General features: G+C 50.1%; 2 protein-coding genes across 2 annotated transcripts; one reads left to right on the top strand and one right to left on the bottom strand.

Annotated features, from left to right (window-relative positions):
• Positions 1–568: 568 nt before the first annotated feature.
• On the bottom strand, positions 569–5496 carry Zic2 (Zic family member 2). Its single transcript, XM_028772149.1, has 3 exons — positions 4130–5496; positions 2182–2345; positions 569–1999 (listed from the first exon to the last, which is right to left on the bottom strand). Exons 1-3 carry the CDS (start codon positions 5199–5201, stop codon positions 1646–1648), a joined length of 1590 nt encoding a protein of 529 aa, XP_028627982.1. The 5' UTR covers positions 5202–5496; the 3' UTR covers positions 569–1645.
• Positions 5497–15100: 9604 nt separating this feature from the next.
• Positions 15101–21531, top strand: Zic5 (Zic family member 5). Its single transcript, XM_028772388.1, has 2 exons — positions 15101–16867; positions 20919–21531. The coding sequence occupies exons 1-2, from the start codon at positions 15442–15444 to the stop codon at positions 21359–21361; spliced, it is 1869 nt and encodes a 622-aa protein (XP_028628221.1). The 5' UTR covers positions 15101–15441; the 3' UTR covers positions 21362–21531.
• Positions 21532–21733: the final 202 nt, after the last annotated feature.

Here is a 21733-nt window from a genome sequence, read left to right as displayed (position 1 = left end):
CAGAGCTGCTCAAGATAAACAGGATTTATTGAGCAAGCTCTGCTTAAAATATCAAGGAAAAAAAACGAGCCCCTTTAAACTATAATCACTGGGCCAAGTTCAAAAACAAAGTACTCAGCTCAGTTTTAAACGTGCAATTAAAAATAACTGTACCTCAGCTTTTCAGAGGGAGGGAGAGAGGAAGGGGGCAGGGTAGGGAAAGAAAACAAAGAATAAGGAAATGTTTAGTGCTCTTAAAGCCAGCCCAAATAGCTGAAAGAAAGAAAGAAAGGCATTCCCTTGGATAATGGAGCCATTAGACACTCTGAAGGTTCCTGCCGCCATTCCTCACAGGGGCTTTCCAAAAATTTAATTCATCCTCAGCTACCAAACAAAAGGATGTAGAAAATAATTTTGAGACTTTCTGCCAAAGGGGCAGTTTGGTCCATTCTCTATGCATAAATAGACCTTCCCCTAAAGAATGCAAGGTGGCACTTCCTCCCACACTCCCAACCCATACCCATGTCATGCCTCTAGCTGACTCCCTCCCACTCTCAATAACTCTGCTAGGGGGAAAAAAGTATGTTCATGCAGTTTCAACACATTTTATTATATTTCTGTATGCATTACTCTCAAAACATCACAAGAAATGATCAAACCACTTAAACCTTCAAATAAAAAAATCTGAAACAGTTTATGCCCACAATTGTACATATTTATAGTTAAGAAACATTCTTTATAAATATTGTTTCCTCTGTAGCAAGTTAATACCATAATTTAATTACAAATGGATAAATATGGCAACGGATATTTACAGAAGGGTGTTATTTCGGAAAAAGCTAACGGCACAACGTTTACTCCCACCCCCACCCCACCCCCCAATCTTTCATACAAGAACTAACAAATCGAACTCGCAAAAGCACTGAAACATCACATGTAAACCCAGCTAACAGAAAAAATACATTCACAAGCGTTGGTGGTGGTGGTGATGTGTGCTATAGGTTGATGTGTTGAAGAAACAGAAGGGAGACTTTGGCACGGCTCGTATTTTCCAGTCTATAGTCGCATGAAGTTTACAATCAGGTTGCCTCATTTAAAAGGAACACAATATTTAATACCACAATACAAAATAAACCATTTTCTTCCACATTATTAAAAAAAAGAAGAAGAAACCAGGTAAACTCAAAGGAAAAAGAAAAGGCCCATCACTCGGGGAAGGGAAATGGGAGAAAGGCGGGAAGGAACGCAATCCGGAGTTTACAAATGGACAAACTTCTATCCACCAATAAGCCATTAAAATCACCGTGGAAAAGGAAGGAGTCCGCTATGTACAGTTTGTCAAAAAGACTGGGAAGCATGTGGGAAGGAAAGTGGGTTGGGGGGGTTGCTAGGAATGTTTGGCTCGATATTTTTGTGGAGTTTACTTTCTTAAAATTTTTTATGTTTTCAGTTTCAGAGATACAGAGAGATTTTGCTTTTCATGCCTAGATTGTTTTCTTTAAAAAAAAAAAACTTTTAAAAAATCCTTCTGCTGATAAAATCTTTGTTTTTCACCATAAAAATCAGATTCATAATTTTAATAAGACGATCCTAAGGTGCCCTCGGTGGGTTTTTGGGAGGGCGACGGTGGATAAGGAAACAGGGAATGGGAGAAAGGCCTGGCCCCTCACACGTACCATTCATTGAAGTTGGAGGAGAGGCCGCTATGGCCTCCGGCTGTCCCGCTGCCCCCGCCAGAGCTGCCGCCGCCCCCGCCGCCCGCCCCGCCGCCGCCCCCGCCGCTGCTGGCCGCCGAGCCCCCTCCGGAGCCGCTGCTGCCAGAACCCGCGCCTCGGTGCACTGCAGACACCGCGGCCGCCGCCGCCGCAGCCGCTGCTGCTGCCGCCGCCGCTGCTGGGGACAGGTTGGAGCTGCTTTGTGGCTCTGCGCTGGGGGACACCAACCCCGGGGGTGTGGACGACTCGTAGCCAGAGCTGGCAGCCGGGGAGGACTCGGAGCCCTGAGGGGAGGACTCATGGACCTGCAAGACAAAAGCCGGGAGTGGGGACCAGAGGGGACTGGGTGTGAGTGCAGCTGCTGTGAGGCCGGGTCCCCGAGCCGAGAGCACCCCAAGAGTGTCCCTCGACCCCTGGGGACCCTCCCAGGCCCGCTGGGAGCTGATGCTCCTGGTCGGCCTAGCCCTCCCGGCTACTGCAGTGGTACCTTCATGTGCTTCCGCAACGAGCTGGGGTGCGTGTAGGACTTGTCGCACATCTTGCAGAGATAGGGCTTATCTGAGGTGTGGACGTGCATGTGCTTCTTCCTGTCGCTGCTGTTGGCGAAGCGCCGGTCACAGCCCTCGAACTCACACTGGAAAGGCTTCTCCCCTGTGGATTGCAAACAGGGTGCTTGCTATGGGACACCAGGGACCCCAAAGTCCTCACCAAGGCTGCCAGGGTACAGAGTAAAGGTCAAAGGGGAGAGAGCCGAGTCTCTGAAACAGGTTGGATACCCCTAGGAAGAACCAACTAACAGATTCTATCGTTTATTTCATAATTATGAAAATAAATTTCCCTTCACACTGACACCCATCTCCTTAAATTTCTAACGAATTTCGGGGTGCCCCCAACCCTGTTCGCCTTTCTAACAGAGCTTTTTGGATTCCCAGCTCCCTAACAAGTTGGTCTAGCTATGAGAAGCTGTTATTTTGACAAAATATTTGGGGCATTATCAAAATCACACAGGCGGCTGGGCTGCTGTCGCTTCCTCTTTGGGGCCAGTTAGGCAATCATATTTGGAGATGCTACGAGCTGTTTGGAGGCTGGAATATGGAGATTGATTGAGCCAGTACTTATCATCCAAAAACTCTGCAAATTGAGTTAAAAATAATCCTAGTATAATCGCCAGTCCTTTTTTTAAAAAAAAAATAGGGATGGAGGAAATAAACATGAGCGATAAGGTAGTCTTTTAATGATTGTACCTCTCAGCAAAGGGGTTAAGAGTTGGAGTCAGGAAAACCTTTCAAAAATCTCCCTGTTAAATTTTCTGGCGGTTCCTACATCCTGTTGCCAGGATTCCAAATGCTTGGAGTCATTTAGAGGTGTGAGAACTCAAACGTCGTTCCACTTGGAAAGGGAACCAGTTAACGTTAAATTCCATTAGCACCTAAACTGGTTTTTAAAGACAACCGCTCAGACACAGGGCATTTCATGCAAATAAATTTCTCAAATTTTAAACCTTGTTAAAAGCTTGTCTCGCACCTCGGCTCCCTCCCTTCCCAAAAGAGAACAATAGGCCGCTGGCTCATCCCGACTTTGGAGTAAATATTGACGAGGGAAGTTGCTAAAACATTTGGCTTTCTTTTAGGAAATCGTCTTTTGCGATTTTGGCTGAGACGTGGTTGAAGATGAATAATCTGAGGCGAGAGGCTCCTTCTTTTGCGTCTCCTTTCACGATCGCCCTGCGGGGCGGTACTGCCTGGGGCTCTGGTTGGCCCAGGCGAGGGTCGAAGTTGGTAATCACAAAACCCTCTGGTGTCCATTAGAGAATTTCACAAACTGCTGACAAACCACCGTCAGTCCCCTGCGACCCACCCCAAGATGGGCTTTAAAAACACTTTTTTAAATGAGAACTGCTTTACAGCTTCGGCTCACACCAGATTCATTTAATGGGAAACAGTCCCGAGAAGGGCGTTTGGACCCTGTGTAAAAGAAATGGGAAAACACGAGCCTCTAAAAAAACAGATAATCCACTCAGGGCAGAAAAGCTCACTCAGACAAGCTAGCAAAATCCTGGCTAAGCTCGCTTCCCGGACATCGAGCTAAAGCCGAATTGTTTTATTTTGTGCGCTCTGTTTAGAATGGAAATTATTCAGCAGGACGGGCGGGTGGGGGGGTAGCAATCGCATCACTCCAAGCATATATTTGATATTACGCTAATCATTTGAAAGTTCAATTTCCGCACATGGAAAAATTCCTGTCCAGTAATATTCTTACCATCCTCCAACAAAAACAAGCCCTGGCTGTCCTGCACTCTCCCATTCCAGATCTCTGGCTGATGGTTAGTCCCCAGCGCGTACGAACACACACACACACACACACACACACAGAGGCTCAGTCTGTGCATTTATTTCTCCTCGAGATGCCTCTTCCCACTGCGGACCCACGATTACCTGTGTGAGTTCTTTTGTGAATCTTGAGGTTCTCAGAGCGTGCGAAGACCTTGCCACAGCCCGGGAAAGGACAGGGGAAGGGTTTCTCGCCCGTGTGCACGCGGATGTGATTGACCAGTTTGTATTTGGCCTTAAAGGGTTTGCCCTCGCGTGGACACTCCTCCCAGAAGCAGACGTGGTTGCTCTGTTCCGGGCCGCCGACGTGCTCCACAGAGACGTGGGTCACCAGCTCGTGCATGGTGCTGAAAGTTTTGTTGCAGCTTTTCTTGGGATTGCTTAGCTGCTCCGGGTCGATCCACTTGCAGATGAGCTCTTGCTTGATGCACTGCTGCCGCATGTAGCGGAAAAAGGCACCAGGGTGGTGGTGGTGATGATGGTGGTGGGCTGCGGCCGCTGCCATGTTCATCCCCATGTTCATATTCATAGGGCCGTACTGGTTGTGGAGCTGTGCTGCAGAGTAGGGATCGGTCCGCGGGCTGGCCACTTGGCGGTATTGCTCTGAGCGCCCGAACACCTCTCCCGGCAGCCCTAGGCGCATTTGCCCATTGAGCACGTTCTGCGAGGCGTGCGGCCCGTGCTGCTCCGGGAGGCCGGGGAAGAGAAGGTGGCCCTGCGCGTCCGAGTGCGCGTGGTGCAGGCCTCCGGCACCGGGTCCGAAGAGCCCGTGCTGGCCGCCTCCCGGAGCCGAGTCACCGAAGCCCCGGCTGCGGAACAGGAAGTCCCGGGTGGAATTAAAGGGAGGCCCCGAATAGGAACCAACGTGCGCGGCGTGGGGCCCTAGAGCCGCGGCCGCAGCGGCCGCCGCAGCCGAACCCGGATAGGCGCCCGGACCTTGCGACGTGAATGCCGAACTCTGACCAGGAGACAGTTCGTGTGCCCCGGGATTGAGCTTGAAGGCGCCCATGTGCGCCGCGGCCGAATCCACGAAGCCGTTCTGAGCAGCCGCCAGGCTCAACTCGCGGTCCTGCATCTCGGCCGCCGCAGCCGCCGCTGCCGCGGCCGAGTGGTGATGGTGGCGCGCGAAGCTGCCCACCCCGATGGCCGGGAACTGCGGTCCCGCGTCCAGAAGCATGGCCAGCGCGCCCGGCCGCCCCGCCGGCCCCGATGAGCCCCGCCGCCTGGATTTCCTCTTCGGATAGGCGAGGCGCGTCCTCCGGACGCCCGGCTCCGTGAACCGGCGGTGGAAATACTGGCGACTGCAGTCTCGGGAGCCGGGCTGCTGCGCCCGCCGCAGCCGCCTGTATCTGCCTCAGGCGGCCGGGCGCGGAGCGAAGGCGCAGAGAGGAAGAGGAGGCGGCGGCGGAGGAGGCGCGGGAGGAGGAGGAGGTGGAGGAGGAGAAGAGTCCAAAGCCAGGCGGAGAACCAAAGTGTATTAAAGGAGCTGCGGCGGGGGCGGGCGGGCAGGGCAGGGGAGGGCGGGCGGGAGGAGGGAGCGAAGGGAGGTGTGGGGAGCAGAGGAGAGGGGGGCCGCCGGAGGGCGAGCTCAGCGCCGCGGCCCCCACCCCTGCGCGCCCCCGCGCGCGCACGCACGCACGCACTCACTCGCTAGCTGCCTTGCACTGCCGGCGAACGGGGAGCCTGGCTGAGATCAGCAGCATCCGCCGAAAGAAGTCAACGCGGCTGCGGGGCCACAGTGCCCTAGGGCAGTTGGCTGTGCGCACACAGGCAGGCAGGGAGCGGACAGCAGCAAGCTCCGCCAGCCCCAGAGCCTGGCGCACCCGCCGCTCCACCTGATCTCCGCAGGGGCGCTGGGCAGCCTGGAGGAGGCTGGGCGTCCAGTCCACGGCGCGCTCGGGTGGCCGCTCCCTCCCCCGAGGCCTTGCTCGCGCCGCCAAGAGCGCTGCGGGTATTGTTCGGCCTCGCGGCTGTTGCAGGGGTTTAGCCCTCCTGGCCCACCGAGCTTGGCATTGGCGACGCCCGGAGTAGTAAACTTGCAGCGGCCGCGAATTCCCCCAGATGAAGGAAACGGGCGCGTCGTTCCCTCTTTCTTTAAGTTGGGCTGGAGGAGGAGGGAGGGGAGGAGCAGGGAAGGGGGGAACTGTGGGAGGGGAGAAGGCGAGAAGGGGGAGGGGAGCAGGGTGAGGCTAGTCTGAAAAACAATAACAACAATAAAAAAAGTGTTCTCTGGTTCTCCCTCTTTCTCCAGTCGATCCACTTAGGGCGCTAGTCCGGGAGTGAGTGCTCGCACCAACGAGGACAGAGCGAAGTCCTCGGCTCAAGCAAATGCTAGGAAGCAAACGCGAGTTCCTCCTCCCTCGCGGCAGCAGTGGGGAGCCTTCGCCACCGCCTCTGTTTATTTCGTTGGGCGCTGAGGCCGCAGCACCCGCCTTTTATTTTTTTTCTTATTTATTTTTTGTCCCCCTTCTTTTCCTCTCCCCTCCCCTGCGTACCCGCCAGGTCTCCCGCCCGGGAATCCCTCCCTCCTTACCGAAAACTCGGCCTCCTGGTCACACCGCCCCTTTAACGGCGACTCCCGCCCATCCCGCCCTCCAGAAACCGCTATTGGCCATCATGGCCTCGTCAATCCTGCGCCCCCGCCCTGCGCCCAGTCCGCCCCACCTTCCCTGAGCCCCGCTAGGTCTGTGCAGCTGCAGCAGCGGCCGAACGCACCCACAAGCTGGGCCTGCCAGCCTGCAGTTTTTCGTTCGCGCTTCTGGCCCTGTGGCTCCCGGCCCCAGCCGGCTAATTCAGGAGTCCAGCTGCTAGCCTAACGTGGTCCTAGGTCTATAGGTCTTGTCCCCTTCCGCCCGATCCTAGCCTGGAGAGGTATTGAACTCTGTTCCCGTATACTTTGTCAGAAGCCACCAACTCCCCAGAGATCGCATCCACTACCTAATCACACCGAAAAACCCAGGAACCCTAGCCCAAAGCACCTTTGGCTCTACAGTCACCAAGTCCGAGACCCTAAGGGAGCGAAGAGACTTTTCCTGAAGAGGACAGGTCTCTCGCCCCGTCTGCACAAAAACTCTACTTTCCCTGTCCTCACCTTGACCACTTTCTACTCCCTGGACGTTCGTCTATACATTGTACCCACCCCAGGCAGTGGTCCCTACCTGCCCCTGGGCGCGCTTAGCTCCCCCCACACCCCCGCCCCCGCCCCTGCCGCTCACGTTCAGCTCAGATTACAGGAGCAAACCCTAGGCAGCAGCCCCTGAGGGGCAGTTTAGCTGTCATTTAAAGACGGTGTCTCCCTCCGGGTGGATACCTCCTGACCCGGTCCACGACCACATTGGGTTGGGAAGTGGAATGCTCAGAATTAAGCAAGGTTTAGGCCTTAATTTGGCTGTTGCCATATCAGAATCGAGTCCTCAGAATAGTAAACTGTGGGGCTTAAGCCTTCACTCTTTGGTGAACCCATAGCAGAGCCTCCCAAGCGCCGCCCTCGAACCCAGGCTGGCTTGCCACCAAGAACATAGCTGTCCCTCCGCCCTCAGACTGCGCTCAAGAGGTAATGGGAGAGGGAATTGCGGGCTTAGAGACTGGGGAAGTGTAAAGGTTCAGCCTGTGGCCAACGTCTTCCTTCACCTTTCGTAGGCCTGAAAACTGCTTTTATCCATAAATCCTATAGGAACTGAGATAACATTCAAGCAAGAGAATAACAACGTACTTCGAAATTTATATTGAAATGAAATCACCAAAAAATGCTGGAAGAATACTCTTGTTGAGGTTTGCTGCGATGAATGTGAGTTCCTGCCTGATCAAACAACCTCTCAACCCTTAGGTGGGTCTGGCTCAACTGTTGGAGCTGGCCTCGGCCCTTTTCTACCAAGGCTCCCTCTGCTTCCTCCGCATTCCCCATTCCCCGACAAGGGGGAGGGGAGAAATGACCACAAGAAAAAAAACCATCTTGTCAGAAATCATGATCTTTCCTGGAAGCTGGAGGGAGGAAACGGTCCTCTTTCCTCCCATACCCCTACCTCAAAAGGCAGAAGCTACTGGCCTGCTAGACTGCAGGGGGGAAGGGGGGGGAGGGAAAGGGGAAGAGATGGAGACTATCTACACAGAAAAGCTTCAATCCATTTATTTTAAAAGCCCGCCCAATTCAGTCTTTAACATTTGCTTGCCTTATTTAGCAATTTATACTGAAAAGTGCATGTATTGGTTTGCTCTAAAAATACTACCACTCCCAATTTTTTTAACCTAAGATTGGTTGTGAGAATAACAGCATTGCTCACCCAAAGACCTTTCAAGCCCTCACACTTGCAGGTTTTCCTCCTCTACCACTTCCTCACCCCTCCCCACTCTTCCTTTCCTCTCCTTTTTGACCTATTCTCTCCTTTCGCTTTGATTTCTTCTTTGCTGCGCCCGCAATTCAGGATGGCGCGGCTGGGCGCTTGCTCGCGCTGGATTCGAGGGCCGAGCAGTAGGGCAGATGCCTTAATTCCCGCCGGAGAGCTCGCAGGCTGGGCCCTCCTGGCTATTCTTTCCCAGCTCCAGTTCTCCTCTCGCTGCAGGAAACAGAGGAGCTGAGCCAAGTTCAAAGTCACGTCTCGGTCCCCTCTTTCAGAAGTGTTTTATTTCTCTACAAACCAGAAAAAAAAAAGTCTTTTCCTTCTTGATAGTTTTTTTTTTTTGAAGGAAGAAGAGGAAAAAGCAAGAGGGCAAGAACAAGGTGTGTGTGTGTGTGTGTGTGTGTGTAAGCGCGCGCGCTTTCGAGAACGCGCAAAGGCTTTCAGAACTATTGCCTCAAAAGTAGTCTCAGGTTCCTTAGCGGAAGGAAGGAAGAAAGGAAGGAAGGAAGGAAGGAAGGAAGGAAGGAGTGAAGGCAGGAAGACACTGTGGGCCACACTGTGGGCGTATTCATTTTTTCAACAGGTTTCTAGAAAGGCTGCTCTGTAGTGGTGTCAAACTCCCCAAACCGGTAACTGTCAATGCTTCGAAGCACATTCTTTCTTTGTTAAGTTTCCCCAAATTGTTCTTTTCAAACAGGGCAAAACCTGCACTGGGCAAAACCTCAGCTTGTGGCTGAGAAGGATATTCGCCACAGGGCTCCTGGCAAGGGTGCATTTCGCGGCGAGTGAAGAGAACCAAAGCTTGATCAAAAATTCCTGGTGTGTTTACAAATAGAAAAATAAGGGATGAGGAGAAGTAAATTCCACAAACATCCTAGCATCATGAACAACTCCTTTTGAATGGTGTCTACTGTGATCTCTTATAGCATGATGTGCACATACATACAGAAGAATAAATGCATTGCACTTCACCCACCGTGTTCTCATACACAAAAGTATACATTGTGGGACAGGCACCAAACACAAACAACTCGGCCATCCACTGAATGTGTTATTGTGACTCTTGGCCCCAGTAACATTCCAATTTTTCCCCCTTAAAGAAAGGTGTAAAAATGGGAGAGAGAAGCTGTGAGGAAAAGTATGTAACACATTGTAGCTTAGGCCAAAATAATAATTAACATAATAATAATTTCCTTTTCTACCACCACCCTCTATATCACGGAGCCAAAATCCAACAAGATAATCAACAGGATATTAAGTTGAAGGTTACTTTTGATTCTGCTTTCTCAGCTATTACTGAGTTGGTTGACCCCTGACACATGAAAGTCCACATTTTTACTCTGGGAAGCCCCCTCTATAAAACCCACCTAGAACAAAACCCTTTTGTCATGACTTTAGAAAGGTATAATGTAAAAGGAGAGGAAGTTGTGAAAATCCTAGCCAAAACTATAACGGTTAAATAACATTAGGAAGGAGGGTATGAGTGAAGATCTCATATGATAAATCTTTCCCATGGCTTTCTTTTCTCTTTATAATTAAACTCTTATAAAAAAAAACCCCTTAGTATAAAATATGTGCCCACCAGTAGTTTATTGACAGGGATGCAAATACTTGTGTACTTGTCAGAAAGGGAATGAAGAAGCTGGAAGAACCCAGCCCACCCCCACCCCCAACTGGGAGACAGAAATTGTGGTTTTGGAAAAAGAAGACAACTAATTGGCCTTGCTCATCTCCTCTTTTTTGATAGGAATGTTTCCAATGCTGTAAAACAACAACAAAAATCAAACAGCCAAAATATCAACAAAAAGAAACGAACAGTCCCCCCCCCCAAAGAAAAAAAACAGGAGGCTCTAGCTTACAGAAACAGAAATGTATGTAATTATTTCAAAGATTGTTATCTTTTGGGCTTGTGGGCAAACCCGGGGATTGAATACGAGCAGCTTTCCAATAAAGTGCAGTATTATTGCAGTAGACTTTGTAATACAATTTATGCTGTCATTCATAAATAACAATGCCATATGTCAACCATATTGCTTACACAAGTAAAAGCATCAATGTGTCACTATTTGATTTATCTCAACAGCTTCCCCAAATATGAAGTGTAGATACTGACAGGGATGTTTCATGAGAGGAAACAACATCTAAATTTTGAAATAAATAAATGGATTGAAGCTTCTACTTTCATCATTATCTGACTTCTTAGATAGTCGAGGATGAAAGATGAAGAAAAGTCTATTTCAGGCCTAAAAAATAAAAATTAGGCTGTTGTGTATCTTGACCATGTAAAACATTTTGTGACCTTCTGAGTATATTTTGGAACATATTGATGTGTTTCTCAAGAAATCTCCAATCAGAATGGTCAAATGAAGGTCAACGCTTTTCTCAAACAACCTCTTCTCTAACTGTAAAAATAATTTTGAACCAAATGGGAATATTTGACCACAGGCAGATTTTCAACTCATCATTGGTACTGTAAAAGAAAACTGATCTTTTTTTCTTTTTCCTTTCTTTTTCCTTTCTTTTTCTTTTCTCTCTTTCTTTCTTTCTTTCTTTCTTTCTTTCTTTCTTTCTTTTTTAACAGCTTTTCAATGCAAACGTCAAGTGGATACAGGATTGGGCCAATTTTTCACCTCCAAAAGGACTCAGGGGACACACACACACAACCACCACCACCACCACCAACCACCCAGCATTTTGGTCTCAAGAATAGAGTCGTGGCTTTCTTCTCTCCATCCTCATCATACCCCTTGAATGTGTAACAGGGATCATAGAGTACTTTTTTTTTTTTTTTTTGGCTACCCCTTGCACCACACGTGTCCGTAGACCCTGATGTTTCTGTCTGAGTTCAGGAGGAGTGGGAAAGAGGCAATCCTCAGAGAGATGCTCAGAGGGCTGCGAATTGCCACTGGATGATTTTGAGCACCAAGGTCTCTGAGGCCAATCATAGCCCCCATACCAGATTAATCTCGAGCGGCGAGGACGCCAGAGTGGAGAATCTGGTCCCTGTCGGAAAAGGATGGGGCAGGCGTGGCCAGAAGAGTTGACTTTAGACTTTTCTGACTCCATCCAGACCTTGCTGTCTTGGAAGACTAGTAAATGTGCTGTGGTAAAATCCCTGGAACCCACAGTCATCATTTCTTCCTGCCCCGCTAGAGCTCCGCTAAAACGAAGATTTCCTGGTCCATTTGTCTTTTTGGTTTCAGCTTGTAGAAAAATCTTGATGGACTATCACTACCATCCTAGTGTCTCACATCAATTTCCACCCTGCGTGGGTTAAGCACCCGTGGGCATCCCACCTAATTTCAACCGTCCTTCTCCATGTGTGCCCGGTTCGCCCTTGAACCCGTCTCTGGCTCAACCTGAAGGGCCTTAGACTTTACAAATCCGACCGGCACCCAGCCCTTCCGCAAGGAGGCCACCTCTCAGAAACCACGCAGGACTGGAGAATCGTAAAGCAATTGCAAAGGCAATAAAAAAAAAAGGCATCTCGGTGGGTCTCGCCAGTTCCTTTCTTGTCCACTCCCCCGTCCCCCAAATGCGCCCCCCCCCCGCCCGCCCGCCTGGAGAAACAATCAAACAAAGGCTCAAAAGCCAGGAAATGTCCAATTCACTTCCCTTAGAGTTTATTAATTGCTCACACCCATCGTAGGAAACTTGACTGTGTTAAGTGAGGCACGGAGGGCACCTGGAACTGGGAGACGCAGCCCTCCCTCCCGACAGCGGGAAGTCAGCCGCAGAATCCTCAAGCGCCAAGTTCTGTGGCCTTTAGGAAGCTAAGCAGCAGCGGGGCTACCGGGTTCTGGACAGCTGTGGATTGTCTGTGCCTTCCTCCTCCCCGCGCCTTTGTTTGTGGGGCTGGAAAGATGTTGGGGTTCCTAGAGCAAACGTGAGGTCTATAAACCCACGGATCCCAAAGCTCTTGTTGCATCCAGCACTGGTATTTCCAAGGTTTGCCCTGCCTTCATTCAAGGGCTTCTACAGCACAAAGTGCAGATTAGGGCATAGGTTTGGGAAAGTGGCCCCAAAGACCAGTTCCACCATCAGAATAGGCTAGTCCACAGAAAAGGACGGAATTTGCATGAATACATCTATCACTCCCTGACTTGGAAATCAGTACATTATTCTCTTCAACGCTCTGGAAATTGTGTTTTTTTAGGAAGTGTGATCCAGTTATCGTGTCCTTAGAAAGTCGGGATTTAAATGCGTTTCGGGTTGGCTCCCAAACAGCTGGAAAAAGAAACAGCGCACCTGGGGTCAGGCAGGTCATCACAATAACAAAAAGGGCGTCTACAAAATAAAAAGGCCTTTTATAAAGCAAGGCAATTCCGGAAATCCACAGTGAGCCTTCCTGATGACCAAGTAGCTAGGCCTATTCTCAGGTTTAATTGGCAGGCGGTTTATTGGCGCCTTATTGGAGGTGATTGAAATTTTGCTCCCCAGCTCTTTCTTTTAAGAATTAGCATCTCAAGTCGATTTACCTGAGTCAATTATCTTTTTTAGGGTCTGGGTTTGGTCATAAATTTGAATATTCATTCAACTCACTTTGTAAATATTCCCTTTCTAGTCACCCACCCAAATCTCTGTTATTTTCTAAGAAAGTGATTTCTTTCTTTCTTTTCAAGGCTCCCATAAAAAGAAATTGATTAGGGAGCTATATTTGAATTAAGACATATTAAATCGATGACAGATACACATCATGCTGTGTTTAACAAGAGTTGTACAAGGAGGCGGGTTCCAGATTCCACACAGCCCTGCTGAAGCATTATTCACATTTTTTACAGCCTTTCCTTCATGCCTCCACCCATTAAACCATTACATTTCAGCAATTCAATAAAACAAAGCAGTTATAATTTTGACAAAAAGCTATTTTGAAGGGGCTGAAGGCACCCATTTTATTGCACAATAAAATTGCTCAAACAGTCTATATTATAAACTAGGTTGCACTTATTTTCTTTATTCACTTTTTGGGTTTGGTTTGTTTTTGCTGATAACCTGCAGGAGTGAACTCAGAGCTGTCATTACTGCTAGCATGGATGTTCATTGCCAAGAGGCTGAAATAAAGGAAAGTCATTTGAAATGTCCTTTAAGGAAATGAAGACAGTGGAAATAATTCCCAATGTGACGCTTCCTTTATATACTATCTATACAGATGGCACTGTGCTCCACCAACCTTTCCATGTTTGGCTCAAGATGTTTAAGTCTTCCAAACAAGTCATCAAAAAATTCTCCTCCCCAAATATAGATGTGGATTTAATTACTGACACTGTGTGTGTGTGTGTGTATCTTTCTGGTTATGTGTCTTTCTGTTTATGCCCTTTGCGTTTTCCCTAGATTTAAACTTCATTTATGCTAAAATAAAAAGGCATTTGGAATGTGATGGCATGATTGTCTTTGTTTGCTTGTCAGCTTTATAAGAGAAATGGCATTCTCAAGGTTCATAGGGAGGCTCCTTTCTGCAGATGGTTCACATGGATGTCAATGGCACTAGCAGATCAACTCTTTTGAAATAATACTTATTTCTTTTGAGGACTATGATCTGATGACAGCTTTGGGGGTGGTTGGTATTTACTCGTACTGCAAATGAATTAAGCTTAAATATGGTTTCTTGCTTTTCTGCCCCGCCCCCACCTTCCATTCACCCCACACTCCACCTTTGGATTTGTATGAGGTCACATTCGACTCCTATTGCTACTTTATAATTTAATTGAAGGTAGCAAAATATTTTTGCTCGATTTTGAGCATTTTAGAACATCACAAAATTAAGAATATTTTATTTTTAAACAACAAATGAACACTCTGGGAGATTGAAACTCCTAATCAATGAGGTCTCGGGGACAGCATTCAAAAACCTAGGCCATAGGATCCTAGTGTTTTTTTAAAAAAATGATTTTTCAAGCATGGCATTTCAGTTTAAGGAGGAAGCTTATTTTATTAATAGACAGGATACTGATTTTTAAATATTGTATTTGGTCTATTCTAGCCTGTGGTCCTTTTAGAGAAACCGAGGCACATATGTGTCGTGCGTTCTGGGCAAGAAGGAGGAATTTTGCTTATTTAAAAGCTTCACTTGGGAGAGTAGCCTTTTGGCCTCCCCTGCCACTGTATCTCTCTGAGAGGCAAAAGTTCTCCCCACTTCCCCCCGCCCACCTCCTCTGGGAGCTCTAATTGGGAGTAGCAGATCTAGAACCCACGCATAGTGTGAGATTAGATCCTTTGAACCACGTTGAATCTATGAGCTAAAACGTCTAAGTAAGACTGTTCCTTTGGGAAAAGATTTATTATATATTATTTTGACTTTGGTAGTTTGCCAAGCTCCATCAAATTGTTTTGTGACCAATATAGCTTAATAACTGTCCCTATTCCGCCTCCAGTCTGGACTCCACGTGGGACCAGGGACAAACGGGGTACATTTGAGAAGTTTCTGGCATCGCTACAAATGCGGTGGTCACTTGGTCCAGACAGCAGCCAGGGATAATCCAAGAGAAGGAGGTAGAAAATGTTTAAGTGAATTCATCTTCTTCCACCCCACCTACCCCCGCCCCCTCGCTTTACCCCTGATGTCCCATGACCCCTCTCATTCCCGTCCACTTTGGCACGGAGCTAGAAGACGCTCTGCGCCAGGCAGGTCGATCCGGGTACTGGTGTTCGAAGAGGACTGAGCCCCAGGCCAACTGCAAACTTTCTGCAAGGGAAACTTGGGCATCTCAGGGGAAGCCGGGATGCAGAGCTCCAGGGGAGGAGGGGGCACGAAGTGAAAGCACAGGCGGTGTGGTACACGGGGGCGGTTTCCCGCTGGGCCCAGAGCCTGAACCAGAGCCAATCGCGCAGCCGAGGCAGCTGCCAATCACACGGCTCCCTCCAATCCCACCCGTGCCATTTCCAAAAACTCGGTCCCACTGTGCGGCTCAAATGTGGTGTTCACTCTGCCAATCGCTGGAGGATAGAGTGGGGACAAGAATAAGCAGTTAGGAGGCCCGGACACAAGAAGTTAAAGAGGCCCTAATATATACATGTTTTTGAAGGCGGGCAGAGGGGGGAAAAGTTCCCCCAGTGAGGGTATATGGGCCTGATTGTATAGTTATGATGGAGCCCCCTTTGAGCAAGAGGAACACGCCAGCGCTGAGATTAGCGAATTTGGCAACGGCTCAGGCCCAACAGCTTCAGAATATGACAGGCTTCCCGGTGCTGGCCGGCCCGCCTGCCCACTCCCAACGCCGCGCGGTCGCCATGCACCTCCACCCGCGGGACCTAGGCACTGACCCCGATGTGGCCAGCACTGCGCTCGGACTCGAGCACATGGTACAGGCCAGCGGGCATGGCCCCAGCCCTCCCGCCCAGGCACTCCCCGGGCTGCCCCAGGCTCCCGCACCCGCCGCCCGCTCTGCGCCTTCAGAGACGCACCCGGGCGCCCGCACCCACCCCGACGTCGGGGGCAGCAGTGGCGCGCAGGCCTCGGCGCCCCCGCCTCCAGCCCCTCCTCTTCCTCCCTCCCAGTCCTCCTCTCCCCCTCCCCCGCCTCCTCCTCCTCCTGCCCTCTCGGGCTACACTGCCACCAACAGTGGCGGCGGCGGCAGCAGCGGCAAAGGCCACAGCAGGGACTTCGTCCTCCGGAGGGACCTTTCCGCCACGGCCCCCGCGGCGGCCATGCACGGGGCCCCGCTCGGAGGGGAGCAGCGGTCCGGCAGCAGCTCCCCCCAGCACCCGACCCCGCCTCCCCACCCAGCCGGGATGTTCATCTCGGCCAGCGGCACCTACGCGGGCCGGGACGGCGGCGGCTCCGCGCTCTTTCCCGCGCTGCACGACTCTCCCGGGGCTCCCGGCGGCCACCCACTCAACGGCCAGATGCGCCTCGGGCTGGCGGCCGCTGCGGCGGCTGCGGCCGAGCTGTACGGCCGCGCAGAACCACCCTTCGCTCCGCGCTCAGGGGACGCGCACTACGGGGCGGTGGCGGCCGCGGCGGCCGCCGCCCTGCACGGCTACGGAGCCGTGAACTTAAACCTGAACCTGGCTGCGGCGGCGGCGGCCGCAGCAGCCGCGGGGCCCGGGCCCCACCTGCAACACCACGCGCCGCCCCCGGCGCCACCACCGGCGCCCGCGCCGCACCCGCACCACCCCCACCTCCCGGGGGCGGCCGGGGCCTTCCTGCGCTACATGCGGCAGCCAATCAAGCGGGAGCTCATCTGCAAGTGGCTGGACCCCGAGGAGCTGGCCGGGCCGCCGGCGCCCGGGGACAGCGGCGCCAAGCCCTGCTCCAAAACTTTCGGCACCATGCACGAGCTGGTGAACCACGTCACAGTGGAGCACGTGGGCGGCCCGGAGCAGAGCAGCCACGTCTGCTTTTGGGAGGACTGTCCGCGCGAGGGCAAACCCTTCAAGGCCAAGTACAAGCTCATCAACCACATCCGCGTACACACCGGCGAGAAGCCCTTCCCCTGCCCGTTCCCGGGCTGCGGCAAGGTCTTCGCGCGCTCCGAGAACCTCAAGATCCACAAGCGCACTCATACAGGTGGGTGTCTGTCCCCGGCCGCCGCCTCGCCTTCTGCTCGCTTTCATTTTTCCCTCCTTCTGCTGCTTCTCCGCAGACGTATGACCCGGACATGTGACTTCTTTTTTTTTCTTCTCCCCCCCCCTTTTTTTTCTATGAATAAGTAATTCGATAGCACACAAGGGCCCCGCGCTGGCCTCCCTTTCGGCGGAGTCTCCAGCGCGTCCGCAGCCCCTCGGCCGGGACCCGCAACGCGCTCCAACCCCCGCCGCCGCCCTGCCGGGAGCAGCAACATCAACAGCAAAGCACCCAGGACGGTCGGCAGCCCCCACGCTCCGGGCCCCAGGAGGTCCGGAGGACCTTGGAAGGGAACCTGGGCTACCGTCGCCCGGTAGCACCTCCCTTCTACTGGACGCAGGCCTTGCTGGACGGCCGCGTTGCCGAGATACGGCGAGGGAGGGGCGCGTGGGTTTAGCTATGTTTTGGAGGCTGGTCTGTGTCGCCTCGCCCGGGAAGAGAGGTCCCGGGGCCGGTTGAGGATGATCTGAGGGAGAGACCTGGGACCCTAAGAGGCTCCAGCCTTTCACTCGAGGTCTAACACACGCTCTCATACTAGTTCACACATTCCTGACCTCGTGCACACACTCCTGTGACACCACGACCTCCCTTGCACATATGTCCTGACTCAACACTTCATTTACATACCCTCACGCATCGACTCACACACGGTCCACAGGCCTTAGTTACATTGTGTTGGGCACTGGAGAAGTTGGCTTCTGTCTTTTTAAGGAAGATTCTAGATCTAGAGAGGGTGCTCTCTCTGGATCAGTAAGACCTCTGTGGAACTTGGAGAGAACTCTCAACACTCTATGAGGTTCCTCCTTTTACTCTGCCCCACGTCGGGGATCCGTGGCTCTGGTGAAGGAAAATGAGGCGTTGGACCGTAGAGTCACGGGCCCTGTTGGCCTTGTAGAACGCACGATCGCGCCGGGCTAATGTGGAGGGCGAGTGTAGCCGAGATTTATATAATGGGAAATATTACTCCTCGGAGGATACTTAGGTAACCTGAGTTTACATTCAGTAATCACTTGACTGATTTATCGGCGCATCTGGAACGAAAAGGCAACCCCAAGCACAAGCCCTTACGCAGGGCCCACTGGCCTGAGGCCTTTACGAGAGCAGCCTGGTTGAGACGGTCTTAGGCTACAGCCCCAGACCTTGCTCTTGAAGCCCTAAAATTTAAAGGCCTCCCTGTGGCCTGCAGGATCGGCCAGAAGTACATTTTCCTTACAGGCCTTCTCCCTCCGACCCCCTCCCTTTATCCTAAACCGGATCAATTCTTAATGACTTTTCTAAATGGAAAGTTCCCTCGAGACTCTTCGCTTAAAAAAACAAAAAAAAACAGGCCAGCTGCATGCTCTGTGCTCAACATTTTCAATACTTTCCCCGTGCACCCAGAGCCAAAGGGAACTTTCAAATGCAGTGCAGGACGTTTGGGGCCCTCTCCACTTTCCTAGGCCTCAGGAGAAGAGTGGACCTTACCGTGGAGGCTGCTGGCAGCTGACCAAGAAGAAATTGACTGGCTTACTCGCATCATGGCTTTTGGGTTTCCACAGGACATGTTGCCCTCTGACCCCATCCGTAACAGCAAAGTGGTTGCAGGATTTTTTCTTTCTGATTCCAGATAGGGGGGATGGTTGCATTTCTTGTTCCCGCTCCCACAAGCTGCATGGACCCTTCCAGGTGGAGCTTGTGGGGTGCCCCTCGAGGGGGATGCTGGCATCACCGAATTCAGTTCATAGCCCCCGCCTAGTGTTTGGCTGCCCTGGGGCTTTCTGAGCCAGTGAGCATTGTATCCAGAGAAAGACCTTTTCTATTTCCTCCCCTCCCTACCATACTGCCTTCCCTTTGCGGGAGTTATCTAGGGTCCCAGAACAGATGGATCAAAGGACTAATCCCCAGGCCACTCATGAAGGCCTGTTTCCTGACCCACGTGCCCTCAGATGCATTTATAACCTGTGTCTGTGTCTGGCCGGTGTCTAGAGGGAGTTGGCAACACCTAAGCAATATCCACAGGACTCTTTCCTACAAGCACCAAGTCTCCAAAACTCTTCATAGTTCAATTCTGACATGACCCCTCTGTCGGTATCTGTAAGGTAAACACTAGGGTCGCCCAGCCCTCTGGTTAAGGCCTGCCTTGGGCCCTAAATAGAGTGGGCTGTTCAATTATATCTAGCTTTTTCTTACTTTCTCTCCTGCCACTGTCCTTTACACCCTAACTTCTACCTTGCTTTCTACTCCCCATCCTCTTCACCGACTTCTGATGTTCTTTCTCCAGCGTCGTGGAGGAACCCGATATATTCAAAACACTTATTTTTTTCTAATCCAAGATATGCTGGCTGCTCAGAAACATGAGAAATTTGAAATGTAGTGTATTTGCTTAGAATGAATAAAACCACTTAAGCCTCCACATTGAAGGGAGAATTAGAAGTATAAATGTATATATTTAGAAAGACAGTACATTAAATAAGGCTTACCTTGAACTTAAACAGTGTAGCACAGAAATCCTGACAAATTCATATTCTGATAGGAAGAGATTAATTTTGTTTTATTCCACTGGATCCGTAGAGAATTTGTAAAGATTGTGATTATCGTTGTGAGTTGCATTTGCCTTCCACTCATGGGTTAATGTAGGAAGTACATTTCAAGAATAACTCATTTCGTTTTTAAACAGTATTTACAGTTAGTGAAAGTTATATTTCAGCATTTTAAATTCTTTCAGCTGTTACATACTCTGGTATTGGAGCAGTTAACATTGATGAAATATGAAAGAAAAAAGACCTCATTGAAATATTTGTATAGAGAAAATAAGATAATTAACCATAGAAATGTATCTACTGTTATGTCTTTTAAAAATATTATCCAAAACAAAAACATCGCCTTGTGTTCTGTGTCTGAGCAGCTGCTGGTTTTTGTTTTGTTTTAATCCTCTCAGTGGAACAACAGAAAAATTAATATGTAACAGTATTATGGGATGGCTTATTCAGTTTTGGACCTGAATAAGTCAAGCTCATAGATACTGAGGTGAGAGGTAAAACTCAGTTACAATCTAACCTGTTTTCTTCTCTTGTTTATAAGTCAAACAGATATGGATACATTTCCCTAGTTACAGTTTACTAAGCTGTCTCACTTCTGGCCTTGTGTTTAAGGAGGTGTGTTCCTGGGGCTGTTAGATAAATTAAAAGAGGTGATAGGCCAAAAGACCTCGTTGTTTTTTTTTTTTTTAATAGTTTTGTTTATTAAGGAGTGAAGAAAGCTGTCAGCATGAGTTTCCTTAGGCACAAGGTACAGGCAGATCCTGCTGAGGTTGTACTTACTAGTGTCCACTCAGGTTCTGTGTTACCACGCTCCCCTTCTTGTAACTTGGGGTTGTAGGGATAGTTGGTAGGATGCAGAAGCCAATGGCCTGACCTCTGTCCAGTCAGCTTTGTAAAACCTCAGGGTAGGACTGACTGTGTTTCACAGGTGTCTTTATTTCTAAGGAGGGGAGGGCTTGATTTTCTCCTCCCTTTTCTTTTCATAAGTCATTGTCATCTTATTGTGCCCGAGCTACTGTAAACTTACTTAATATATCTGTGTCTGTTTTTCTTTCTCTTAGATTCTCACTCTGCACTCATGGAAATAGGATTTCGTCTATGTTTATCTTAACAGGGAGAATCTACCACAGGGAGTGTATGTGTGGTTGTGTGGAGTGGGGGGATTGTAGCATGGAGGCCCTTGGTGGCCTTCAGAGGTACATTCTGGACCTTACTTCAGACTTCACTCTGACCCCTCTGGGGCTCCAAGACCATCTGGTCCCTCATAAGTCAAGTCTAAGCAAAGCCTCCAAGCCAATAGACACAGGCCACTTCTTGCAGATTCCCTCCCCTTATCTACCTGGATATTGTAGTAAGGAATAAAGATGGAGGCTCTTCAGGAGTACAGGGGATGCACCCCTAGTTCTAACCTAAGATGGCTTCAAATGAGAGGTCTCTGAGAAGCCATTGTTAACCTTTCCTGTGTTTCATTACAGGGGAAAAGCCTTTCAAATGTGAATTTGACGGCTGCGATAGGAAGTTTGCCAACAGCAGCGATCGAAAGAAACACTCCCATGTCCATACCAGCGACAAGCCCTACTACTGTAAGATTCGTGGCTGTGACAAATCGTACACCCACCCAAGCTCTCTGAGAAAGCACATGAAGATTCACTGCAAGTCCCCCCCACCCTCTCCTGGAGGTCTTGGTTACTCATCGGTGGGGACACCCGTGGGTGACACTTTGTCCCCTGTGCTGGACCCAACCAGGAGTCGATCCAGCACTCTGTCCCCTCAGGTGACCAACCTCAATGAGTGGTATGTTTGCCAGGCCAGCGGGGCCCCCGGCCATCTCCACACACCTTCCAGTAATGGAACCACCTCTGAGTCTGAAGATGAGGAAATGTATGGGAACCCTGAAGTCATGCGGACGATACATTAGAATTATTAATAAGTGAGGTAGTAAGTGGGAGTCCTTGGACCATGTCCTAACCTGAAACAATGCTGAGCCTGAGACAAACTGGTGATTCAGACTTGCCACCGGGTTTAATTAGCCCTATTTATTCAGTATGAAACCCTATGGTGTTTGTACATTTAATTAATTTAATTAAGATATTTGGTTGTGGGTTTTTTGTTTTTTTTTTTTTTTCCTTTCCTCTTTCTCCTAAAAGAAACAAACACAACCACAAAATAAAACAGGACTAGGGATGTAGCTCAGTGGTAGAGCACTTGCTTAGCATGCAGGAGGCCCTGGGTTCAATCTCTAGCACTCTGGGGGAAAGTAATAGCAAATAAAAAGCAACCGAGTTGGACT

This window comes from Grammomys surdaster, unplaced genomic scaffold (genome assembly GCF_004785775.1).
Source record: "Grammomys surdaster isolate TR1022 unplaced genomic scaffold, NIH_TR_1.0 65, whole genome shotgun sequence".
In the NCBI taxonomy this organism is placed as follows: Eukaryota; Metazoa; Chordata; class Mammalia; order Rodentia; family Muridae; genus Grammomys; species Grammomys surdaster.
The sequence above is the reverse complement of the archived record's forward strand: the minus strand, read 5'-3'. Positions and strand labels throughout refer to the sequence as shown.